This window comes from Aethalodelphis obliquidens, unplaced genomic scaffold (genome assembly GCF_003676395.1).
Source record: "Aethalodelphis obliquidens isolate GAN/ISIS:26980383/991018 unplaced genomic scaffold, ASM367639v1 scaffold13, whole genome shotgun sequence".
In the NCBI taxonomy this organism is placed as follows: domain Eukaryota; kingdom Metazoa; phylum Chordata; class Mammalia; order Artiodactyla; family Delphinidae; genus Aethalodelphis; species Aethalodelphis obliquidens.
In genome coordinates, this window is record NW_020837957.1 from 21620575 (window position 1) to 21633376 (window position 12802).

General features: G+C 40.4%; 1 protein-coding gene across 1 annotated transcript; it reads right to left on the reverse strand.

The window, feature by feature from the left end:
* Positions 1-11732, reverse strand: BCL10 (BCL10 immune signaling adaptor). Its single transcript, XM_027114225.1, has 3 exons — positions 11404-11732; positions 4382-4670; positions 1-1381 (listed from the first exon to the last, which is right to left on the reverse strand). Exons 1-3 carry the CDS (start codon positions 11458-11460, stop codon positions 1026-1028), a joined length of 702 nt encoding a protein of 233 aa, XP_026970026.1. The 5' UTR covers positions 11461-11732; the 3' UTR covers positions 1-1025.
* Positions 11733-12802: the final 1070 nt, after the last annotated feature.

A 12802-nucleotide genomic window follows, 5' to 3' on the forward strand; every position in this document is an offset into this window, starting at 1 on the left:
TACAACTTAAAAACATTTATTCTTAATAGCATATTTCCATCTCTGCTTTTTGCAAGTAGTGGAAATATATATGAGACAGATATCTAGAAATAGATATAGTTTAATGAAAATAATGAAAGAAGATTTATAAATTTGTAAAATTAGTCAAACTTTGTCATAGAACAAAAAGACATATCTAGCTAATGGCCCGCTTGTTCCAAATAGTACTAAAAACAGAATTGTCACATATACACACACAAAAACCATTTTGTTCTAATTATTTCAACTGTACAGTGGTCCTCATTAAAAGGGAACAAAAAGTACAGAAAAAGTATTTTTAAAATCTCATTAAATTATATGTAATAACTGAAGTTTATGTCAAGATTTTTCTTTAGGAATGAAAATGATAAAGCAAAGAATGTGAAAATCTTAAGAAAGTAGTATTAATTAGTAAGATTAATAAGAAATGTATTTTGGCAAATTGGCACCGTAGGTGGCTCAAACTCCATTAGATATTTCTCTGAATCAGAAGGGGACTTTCTAAGTACCTGTAAGCCCAATTGAGTGGGAAAAAGATTCTTTTCTGTAGCTGGCAGTTTTCCCAGCAGTGATTGGCTTTATTATGAATAGGAACAGCTTAATTCTGAAAATGTACTGTTGAATGGTTGGAAAGGACTATTAGACTGTGAAACTTACTAGCACAAATGCACAGAGAAGAAACATTGTTCCCAGCCTAAGACTCTATTCTCAAACAGAGAAATGTTCTCTATTAAAATTAGTCTTAAAACATAAAAAAAAGTGAAAACACTAAATTACCTCAAAAATGAAGAGAAAATACTGAAGAGTACATGATCAACAAGAGTTACTTTAGCTATCTACAAGTATACTTCTTTTATTCTAAAAAATTCTATTTACAAAGTATGTTTACGTTGCATTATAAGACATGTATCAAATGTTAATAAGTCATTATAGCAATTTTATAAGATGATTCATATCCTTTCAAATATTTTTTGTCACCATTAAAAAAATTAAAATGCAGTAAACTGTCATTGCCGCAAAAGAGCACGTGATCTTAAGGGAAGAAACATCTCACTAGAGTTTCCACAAGTTCCTTCTTCTTCTAACTGCAGCTCTGGTGGCAAAGGAGGAGCCCCAGGGTCCCCAGGTCTAGGAAGCGTAGTTGAAGAGAAGGTGGGGTTTTCAGTTCTGCCTACTTCTAGAACAGGCAAATTCAGAGAAGAATCAGTAGAAAAAAAGGGGGCTGTGCTGGATTCTCCTTCTGGATGGTATATGACAGTGGATGCTCTCAGTTTTTCAGAGAAATTACTGTCATCTGAATTTGATCTAGAGAGGTTGTTTGTGGCTCCATCTGGAAAAGGCTCACAGCTGCTACATTTCAGTCCTACAATAAAATTATTCAGATGTAAATGAAAAGTAACTAGAAAACTGAGTCCACACCCATCTTCGAACTTTTTAAAGATTACACAAATTTAAATAGCAGTTTATAAACTGTCATAATCCATTTCACATTTTATCTGCTTTTCCTGACAATCATGAAGCATACTATTATTTACATTTTCTAGATATAGGAATAATCTCAAGGAAGCTAAATGACATGCTACAATTCACATTCAATCTGTGTATTTATACTTAACCATTGAAGGACCTAGAAAAAATAAAGTAGCCCCTAAAATTATTCATAAAATAAGAAATAGCTTTCACAACTAAAAAATATTCTTTAGCACTCCAGCACAAAAAAAAAAAAAATTTACCCCAATTTTAAACTGGGTATATGCTAAAATTCTATGAGTTAATTACTTCCAATTCTTTTTTTATTTTTTATTTATTTTTTATTAAAAATTTTTTTTTACATTTTTATTGGAGTATAATTGCTTTACAATCGTGTGTTAGTTTCTGCTTTATAACAAAGTGAATCAGTTATACATATGTTCCCATATCTCTTCCCTCTTGTGTCTCCCTCCCTCCCACCCTCCTTATCCCACCCCTCTAGGTGGTCACAAAGCACCAAGCTGATCTCCCTGTGCTATGCGGCTGCTTCCCACTAGCTAGCTATTTTACGTTTGGTGGTGTATGTATGTCCATGCCTCTCTCTCGCTTTGTCACAGCTTACCCTTCCCCCTCCCCATATCCTCAAGTCCATTCTCTAGTAGGTCTGTGTCTTTATTCCTGTCTTACCCCTAGGTTCTTCATGACATTTTTTTTTTCTTAAATTCCATATATATGTGTTAGCACACGTTATTTGTCTTTCTCTTTCTGACTTACTTCACTCTGTATGACAGACTCTAGGTCTATCCACCTCATTACAAATAGCTCAATTTCGTTTCTTTTTATGGCTGAGTAATATTCCATTGTATATATGTGCCACATCTTTATCCATTCATCTGATGATGGACACTTAGGTTGTTTCCATCTCTAGGCTATTGTAAATAGAGCTGCAATGAACATTTTGGTACATGACTCTTTTTGAATTATGGTTTTCTCAGGGTATATGCCCAGTAGTGGGATTGCTGGGTCATATGGTAGCTCTATTTGTAGTTTTTTAAGGCACCTCCATACTGGCACCTCCTCCATAGGCACCTCCTCCATAGTGGCTGAACCAATTCACATTCCCACCAGCAGTGCAAGAGTGTTCCCTTTTCTCCACACCCTCTCCAGCATTTATTGTTTCTAGATTTTTTGATGATGGCCATTCTGACTGGTGTGAGGTGATATCTCATTGTAGTTTTGATTTGCATTTCTCTAATGATTAATGATGTTGAGCATTCTTTCATGTGTTTGTTGGCAAACTGTATATCTTCTTTGGAGAAATGTCTATTTAGGTCTTCTGCCCATTTTTGGATTGGGTTGTTTGTTTTTTTGTTATTGAGCTGCAGGAGCTGCTTATAAATTTTGGAGATTAATCCTTTGTCAGTTGCTTCATTTGCAAATATTTTCTCCCATTCTGAGGGTTGTCTTTTGGTCTTGTTTATGGTTTCCTTTGCTGTGCAAAAGATTTGAAGTTTCATTAGGTCCCATTTGTTTATTTTTGTTTTTATTTCCATTTCTCTTACTTCCAATTCTTGAATCATGGGGTGTTACAAGTGGAAGGGATTCTACAGGTCATCCGGGATAGCCTCTCACTATTAGAGACAAGAAGACAGAGGCCTGGAACAGTGAAGTCATGCCCAACATTCCAGGACTACTTCATGCAAGGGGGACGGCTAGAACCCAGGTCTCCTCTTCACATTAAATAGAGAATGTCCTGGTTCTCAACCTAACAGTTTACTTAAATGACAGAGGTTGTTCTGAACAAAGAATTCTATCATATCCAAAGGGTATAGCCAACAATTAGCCTCAGTGTGGAAAGAATAAACACAAACACAATTTATCTCTCTTTTAGGCTCAGCAAATATTCAACCCAATGGTCTACAGGCACAGAACTTCCTGAGTTGACAGATTTTATGTAAAACCTGCAGAGTCTGTAAAGTACATTTGTACGTCAATTTTTTCCACTAGTTTTTCAACTTCACAATACAGTCAGCATTTCTGTCCCATGAAAGAGAAACTATTTTCTTAAATATGGCTCAAGGGGAAACTTCATCTGTGTTCCAACATGGATTTATAGACTGAGTTCCTTAAGGGAAAAGCCCTAAATTACTAATTTATGTTTCCCTTGCCTAGAACAGCTGGAATAGAGCTGTATCGCATGCACATTTATCTTAAGTGCTCTGTAGAGAGAGACAGAGAAAGATGGGGGTTTGGAGGGAGAGGGGGATTTAAATCGTCCAAACAATTCTACACAGCATTCCAATTTAGTGAGTGTGTGCTCTGGGGTGAGGGTGAGACGAAGAGGTAAATCTGCTACTCCCTTAATCAATCTCAGTTTTATGCCTCTCTCATTTTGCAACACTGAGTGTAATTCTAGTGTTTAAAGTTATATATAACTTATACACGATGATTCTTACCAACATAAGCCAACTACTTCATCATGTAATCAACTGGTGGGAGAAAAACTATCAGAGTTTATCAAAGGTAAAATACTTTACCTATACACTGTTCTTTATGCGTGATATGCATTTTCAGGGGTTACTTTTGAACAGATTAATCTTGCATTCTGATGACTTTAGAAACAAACTCCTGTGTATACTGGGATTCCATTGTAGTTGTTTTCTATAAATGTGTTGTTAAACGAATATAAATACAGAACACTGAGTGATATTTCACTTTTGCAATGTAATGACATCAAATAAGGTAAAAAAATGCAAATTGAATGTAATTCTAAAGGTTGAACTTTTTGAATAAAAGCAAAATGATCACACCTAGGTTTTTGTTTTGTTTTGCATTCTACTTATAAAAGCATTGTTACATTTAAATGAACTTTTGGATAACTAAGATATCTTACCTTTCAGATGTTCTAGTTTTATATTTCTAAGTTTTAACACTTCATCTGTAATCTTCTGTATCAGGAAGTTCTGTGTTTTTTCTCGCCGAATAGATTCAACCAGGGTATCTAGTCCTTTGGGGTTTTCTTGTAAGTAGTCTAACAATTTTCCAGCCCTTTTTCTACTTGATGTTCGACAAGAAATTTCTTCAGTGTCTTCTCTACTGAGTATTTTTTTTGCACGTAGATGATCAAAATGTCTCTCAGCGATGATTTTTTCACACAGGTATACACGCAAATTTTCTAAAGCCTAAAAGATATAAAAAATGCCTCAATGTATCTTTTTTTTTTAACACCTAAGGAAATCACAAAGGTGACTGATTAGTTAGGAATCTGACTGGTGAGAGAAAACATCCTGAAGTCAGGAGGCTCAGCCCTACTAAAGGCATGCTATTAAAATGAAGGTCCGGTTAGACAGAAGTAGGTCCCTGACTAGATATTCCTCACTGCTTCCTCACTGCTCTGATCTCATCTTCATATCTATAAACCAAGACCAAACTGTTGTGAGGAGGGGGCCAGTCTAATCTAGGGGGCTTGGGTCTGTGGAAGTAGGGAGGTCTGCTGAGGGCCTTCAGAGGTAAAGTTGAGAGCAGAGGTTACTGTACATTTTAGTTTCCATTTAGCAAGGAATCCAGGATTAGTCAGGACCAGAGAGGATAACTCAGTTTATAACTTTCTCATGTTATTAATTTTCCATCTTTCTAGAGTGAAACCACACACACACACACACACACACAAAGAGAGAGAGAGAGAAAGAAAAAGAAAGAACCTAAAACAAAAGGGACCCTACTGGGTCTATCTTTGGAGTCAGTTGGCAAGACTGTAGTCTAACTCAGCCTTGGTAGAAGGAAGGTAGAAAGGTATGGGGGGAAAGAAACCTAAAGGAATAGTGGATATTGGAAAAAATTAAAGAAATAAAAAGAAATCACATACACAGGCCTAGACCTGAGAATTGCCTAATGAGGCTTAATTAGTCAAAAATCAATGTGGGTCCTAATAAATGGTATTAACAATTTGATGTGAGTGACAGTATTATAGCTCCTCCATTTACTAAATATGCAATCTTGGGTAACTTAACTCCTCTGTGCCTCAGTTTCCTCATCTGAGTGTAATGAGAAATAAATTAACACATGTAAAGCACTTGAGAAAGTGCCTGGTACATAGTAAGTGATGAGTAAATGTTAGTGATGACGACAATGATGACTAACTTGATTCACACTGACAATGATGAACTAAAGACAATGGAAAATCTTCAAAGTATATGAGAGTATATGGTGGCAGAAAAGTAGGTTAGGTGAAGGGTTCCTACAGTTCTCAGTCCACTGAATTCCCACGAGAAACATTTCACATATCTAAATGCCAAATTTGCCAAGTGCTGAGCAGTGGATATGCAAAGATGAACAAGACTTGAAACCTGCATGCAAAGGGCACATGGTCTAGTTGAAGAATACATTATCAACTCAAGCTAAAAATTATGAGACAATGGAATATGACCTGGAAAAAAAGATATAGGTAAAATACTGGGGAAGCAACCAACTCTGCCTCCAGGACCTGGGAAATTTACAGAGACTACACCTGACCTAGAGGCATGAAAGGTAGGCAATGAGGGAAATTACATTTCCCTATAGTCAAAACCTCATCAAAGGTTTATAAATAAGAGGCAATAAGAAAATTTTTACAGAGGGTTGGGGGAAAGCAAAAATTGGGGTCAAAGGAGAGCAATTAGAAGACTGCTGCAATATCTTACATAAGATAAGCTGAGTGCACCAATTTAAGCTGTGGGGATGAGGAGAGAGAAAAATAGATTTAAAAAATGAACTCCTTGGAAAACCTCATTTGTTGTCATTGCTACCATACGTTGATGATTTCTAAATTTTCCTATGTGATCAAGACTTTCTCCACCTAGAGATCCCAATGGTACTTAAAATTCAACATGTCCAAAACCAATTTTGTTATCTTCCCCTATCGTTTTCCTCTGACATTCTCAGCTCACTTGCGAGTACCACCATCCATCCAACCATGCTATAAACCTACAACTCATCCTTGACTTTTCCTCTCTTTCACTCACTTGGCACATTCGATCAGATCACCACCCACCAAGTCCTGCCAATCTACCCCAATATTTATCTAAGCTGCCCCTTCACTCCATCCCTATTATTAGCATTGTCCTAGTTCGGGTCCCTATATATCTTGCATCGACTATTAACAAGACACCTAGTTGTACTTCTTCCTTCTCTCCCCACCCCGCTCAACTTCTTCCTTCACACATCTATCAGACCTTCTAATTTTTCAAGAAAAAATGGAAATCTGGAGTGTTACATGAATTCTACCAATACTGAAATGTTGTTAGTTAATTTTTTAAAAATTTAAAACACTGTGTTCCACCTCGACTTAAAGGATAAAGTTTCTCAACTATAGCAGAATAGCAGAGAAGTGAAGAGCATGGCTCTGGACTCAGACCAACCTCAGTTCAAATCTTGAATCTGCCACATACTCCTGTGAGAGCTGGGGGAAGTTACTTAACCTCTCTAAGCCTCAGGTCCCTTATTGGTAAAAAAATAATAAATACCTAGCAGGACCTGTAGGAGGACTAAATGGGACAGTGCATATGAAGGCCTGACACAGTAGGTATTCAATAAATCACAGCTACTTGATGATGGCAGGCAGGTGCTTCATAGTATGGAGCCTGCCTACCTCTCCAGCTTACTCTATGTTCTGGAACTTTATGTTCTTCCTAAAACTGCTGTTTTCCACTACATTTCTTTAAGTCGTTACCTTTGCCTTGTTTTCTTTTCCCATATCCCTATTCATCTTTTAAAATTCAGGACAGTGGTCATCTCCTTCAGGTAACTTTACTTAAACTCCCCCAAATGAGTACTCCTCTCCTGCCTTTACAGCACCCAGTGTATGCACTTCACTTTTCTATACAACAGGACTCCACTTATATCTCCCAACTCACTCCCAGACATTTTCACTCTGTCCCACTACTCTTCTCAAAGTCACCAAGGGTCTCCTTATCACTAAATCTGATACTTTTCAGTCTTCATCTCACTTCTCAGCAGCGTGAACACAGCTGATCACTCCCTTCCTGAAATACTCTTTTCTTGTCTTATATGAATACCACACTCTCCTGGCTTTCTTCCCATCTCTGTGGCCATAACTTCTTACTTTTTAAAACTTTTCTATGGTCTCCCTTTCCCTTCTAGCTCTCAAGTTCCCCAGGTAAACTCACTTAATCCCACACTTTTATTTCTAGCTCAGATCTCTCTTTTGATCTTCGAACTGATAGGTCTAATTGCTGATTTGACATTTCCACTTACTAATCTGATTCCACTCTCTTCCTTAACTCCCACATTCAAACCATCACCAAGTCCTATCATTACTGTTTAAAATATGCATCTGGAATTCTCCTGTTCCATCCATCTCCACTGCCTGTACCCTGATCCGAATCACCATCATCTCTCAACTACGTAAATTCCAAGGATCTCCTTGGAAGGATCTCCTCCAAGGATCTCCTCACTAGTTTCCCTCTTCTCCCTTTTGCTCGCTCCAGTCCATACATTAGGCAGAGGGATTTTTAAAAATATAATTCTTCAATAGGTCTCTACTACACTTGGGAAAAAAATCCCACTTTACTACCATCTGTAAGACCCTTCATAATCTGGCACTAGCCCACCATCCTAACTTCACTTCTAGGCACTCTCTGCCTTTTTCCAATTTCCCCAAGATCTTGCCTGCCTTAGATCCTTTGAAAATTCTATTCTGCCTAGAATGCTCTTCTCCAGTTCTGTCATAGCCTTCAGGAACCAGTTTAAAAAATGTTAATAACCTTCCCTGACCATCCTATCTCAAGTAGATTTCCCCTCTTATCTTGTTATTGGCTCAACACCTGTTTGTCTCCTTCATAGTACTTACCATAATTTGGAATTATACATTTATTTGTTTTCAACCTTAAGAACCCACATGTTAAAAGCAGGCAAGAACCAGGCACATTCTGTTCAACTCTGTATATCCTGCATTTAGCAGAGTGCTAAGTAGATAATGTTTTGGATGAATGTAAAATTCATTGCACTTATTCTGTGATTTGCAATTGTCATTTTACATGTCCCCCCCACCCCCCAAGAAGTTGAGCTCTTCTCAAACTAAGATTGTGTGTTAGTTTTTAATTTCTGAACTGTTAGAATCAATGGCAGTATCAGTCTCACAGTGTGTAGTCCATATTTATGAAACTGAACTAAATTCAACAAAAGAGAGGTAAACAACTAGATGGAGCACACAGGGAGAAGGAGTATAGTGAAGAAGTGGGAGCCTGAAAAAAAAAAAAGAAGTGGAAGTTTCCATGTGGATAAGTGGTGGTACAGTCGGTCCTCTGTATCTGCAGGTTCCACACCCTCGGATTCAACCAACAGTGGATGGAAAATATTTGGAAAAAAAATTCCAGGGGCTCCCCTGATGGCACAGTGATTAAGAATCCGCCTGCCAAAGCAGGGGACACGGGTTCGAGCCCTGGCCCGGGAAGATCCCACATGCCGCAGAGCAACTAAGCCCGTGCGCCACAACTACTGAGCCTGTGCTCTAGAGCCCACGTGTCAGAACTACTGAAGCCCCACGCCTAGAGCCCGTGCTCCGCGTGTGAAGCCGCGCACTGCAACGAAGAGTAGCCCCCGCTTGCCGCAACTAGAGAAAGCCCGCGCGTAGCAACGAAGACCCAACACAACCAAAAAAAAAAAAAAATTCCATAAAGTTCCAAAAAGCAAAACTTGAATTTGCTGTGTGGGTCAACTATTTATATAGCATTTACATTGTATTTACAACTATTTACACAGTATTCACATTGTACTAGGTGTTATAAGTAATCTAGAGATAATTCAAAGTATATGGGCAGATGTGTGTAGGTTACATGCAAATACTACACCATTTTATAAAAGGGACTTGAGCATCCATGAATTTCTTTTTTTTTTTTTTTTTGCTGTACGCAGGCCTCTCACTGTTGCGGTTTCTCCCGTTGCAGAGCACAGGCTCCAGACGCACAGGCCCAGCGGCCATGGCTCACAGGCCCAGCCGCTCCGTGGCATGTGGGATCCTCCCGGACCGGGACACGAACCCGTGTTCCCTGCATCGGCAGGCGGACTCTCAACCACTGTGCCACCAGGGAAGCCCGCATCCATGAATTTTGGTATCAGCAGCCAATCCCCATGGATTCATCACGACAGAGAATACAGCAGAAACAGCAAGTGGCTTTGGGGGAAGGATGATAAAAAGTTCAATTTTAGACAAAGTGAGGAATCTGAAGGATATAAAAGTGGATTTCCAGTAGATATTTGGAAATAAGCACTTAGAGTTGAGAAAGAAGGAAGTCCAAATATGTGGATTATAATTTTAAAACTCCTAAGGTCATAAACGATTCTGAAAACATCATGAAAAAAATTTCTAAGAAGAAAATGTACACATATTTTTTTTCACAGATGTCCTGAAACGTGTCCAGGATTCCCCAAGGTTATGGATTTCTTATATAGCTGTAAATTGAAATCATGGAGATGGATAATATCAATGAACTGATGGAAAAAAAAAAGGCCTAGAAGCCACCCTTCACATCTGTGTTTATGTACAGGCTTTATATCCTCCCACTTGTAACCTCTCACTACCTGTTTTATCAACTATAAAATGGGAAAGACAATTATCTGCCTTAGAGGTTGTTGTACAGATTAAATGAGAACATTGTAAATTGTGTGACAGAGTATCTGGAATACAGTAGGCCTAGCTCTTGAAGTTCATGTTTTTACTGGCACAAATCTTGAAAAACACAATACTCATTTATTCTTTATTAGTTATCAATGTCCCAGTCTTAACTCAACTAGAATGTAAAGCAGGGGCCTGTCATTTTTTTATATCTTTCCAGGCCCAAGAACAGTACTTTCCATATAAGTGCTCCACAATTATCTGTTGAAGGAGGAAACTAAGGCACAGTCATAACCAGTCTCCTTTTGCTAATGAGTCATACCAACTGTAATTGAGTACAGTGTAATAAACCTTACAGGTGAGGGTAAAAGGAAGCACACAAACATTTAAAAAGCTGCTGTCCTGTCCAATTCACAAAGATGATTTTGTATAAGTACTGCAGTGTTAAGCCAGAACACAATTCATGTTCATATTGTTTTGAATTTGAATTAATATAAAGTATTTTAATGGTACTCATATAAGTCTTACATGGCAAAACAAGTTAACTAAAAGCAAAGGAAAAGAGAAACAAGTCAGACCTCAACAAAGTCATTCTTTACGAATAAATACTAAGATTTGTGCACTTCAGCATCCAAGCAGAAGAGCATAATTTAGCTGCTGAATATCTCCAACGTTTACCTGTAAATTAATTCTCCGCTTCATGTATTCATCCCCCGCCCCCTCCGCGCCCCTTCAATTTAAATACGTGGGCGTTTGCTTACTAGGGGAATTCCGGGTTGTGCTTTCAACAGTCCAGCTTCCCCCAACCCCCTTTGCAAGTTTCACGTATTTGATCCACTGCTTGGGATGCTTTATCTGGTCCAGCTTTTGCTCCAGGTTGAGCCAGCAGCCAAGGCAGTCTGGCTCAAGGATGAACTTGAGTCGTCGATCCCTAACAACGCAGCTCCAAAGCGCAGCTGGGGTGAAATCACCAGGGGATGGGTGAGCAGTGGGCAAGAAGCTGACTGTAAAGAAACGCTCCACTGAACAAGATTTCTGAAACCCAAGCCCTGCTTTTATTGATTTAAAACGTGGATTAACAGGTCAGCGGGGATCAGATCACTTCCACCAAGGTCCCTCGGATGCAGGGCTCGCCGCGGTCCTGCTGTGCCCGGACGTTTCGCTTCTCAGACCGCGGGCTCCTCCTCCGATTCCGACTCGGACTAGGACGCGAGGTTTCCTCGCTGCAGGAATGCAGCCCCCCCCCCCCCCGCTCCGCCCGCCCCCGGCCCTCGGCGGTGCCCGGGCAAGGTTTTGCTACTCACGTCCTTCTTCACTTCAGTCAGGTCCTCCTCGGTGAGGGACGGCGCAGTGGGCTCCATGGTGAAGGCGGGAGATGGCGCTTCTTCCGGGTCCGGGAGCTCGGGCTGCGCCGCCCCGCCCAGGCTGGGGGCTTCGGCCTCCGGATGAAGGGGCAGAGGGGGAGGCGGAGAGGGTCGGGAGGAAGAGGGCTACGCCTTCGAAAACAGATGGACTCGTGGGTCAAACTGTAGCGCTTCCGGCTCTGCCTTTGGGAGCCGAGGTCTCAGCCGACCTAAACTTCCCGACGCGGAGCTCGAGTTCCCGCTCCTTCCCTCTCCAAGAGGCCCAAGCCCAGGCCCCGCCCTCGGTGAGGCCGGGCCTTCGGGAGAGCCCGCCCCGTCTCTGTGGGAGCCAATCGGAGCCAGCCCATGGGTCACCCTTCTCCCCGCCCCCCGGCCGGAGCCTTTCAGCATTGGCTCCGCCCACAGCCTCCAGGTCATTTGCATGTGGCCGCGGGTTGGCCTCACTGAAAGGAATCGTTTCCCTGGGTGGGGAGCATCGCTGCTCTGCCTGCGGGCCGTCGCCGCCTGCGCAGACAGCTCACAGGCGGAGTCGGGTCTCTGCTTGTCTGTACTTTTGGGTTCCTCCTCTTTTCCCAGACCCTACCCAACGATTTCCTGTTGCTGTGTTTGCCCACTCAAGTTTTAAAATTATTTGGTCTCACACGGACACACGTGCATACACACACAAGACGCATATACAGCCTATCAACAATGTTAACGAAATTTCTGAAAGAGAAAAACCGCCTACGATCCCACTACTTTAACACCTAATTTAACGCCTGCATTTTTTGGGTCACTTTATTATAAACGCATTTCCTTATTTATTCATCCGTGTAATGATGCTATGTCTACCTCATGCCTATCACAGGGCTGCTGTGAGAATTAAATGACATGATATACGTAAGGTTCTTAGAGGTACTGGGCACACAGTACACACCTTACATTACTAAAACATTTATTGAGTCCTTACTAATATGTTCTAGGCATCTTATTCTGTAACAGTTCTCCCATTTTATCGGGGGAGACTGATGAACAGACCACTATTCTCAGAATGGTATTCTAGCTACTAACAGAGGTGTATACAAAGTAATGTGGGTGAAAAGCTCAAAACAGAGCCCTGGGCTCAAGATGGTTGTTTGGACAACATGCTAAATAAACTAGAAATAAAGTAGATGGTATTTGAAGCTAGAGTGTAGATAAAAATGACAAGAGGACCAAAAACGAACTTGGGAGCCCCAACGTTTAAGGGAAGAGAAAGCAAAAGAACCAGAAAAGAACAACGTTGCCAAAGCCACACCAACGTGTTTTTTATCGCAACACGGGGGTTCTACTTTTAACATTAACATTACCTCACATGTCT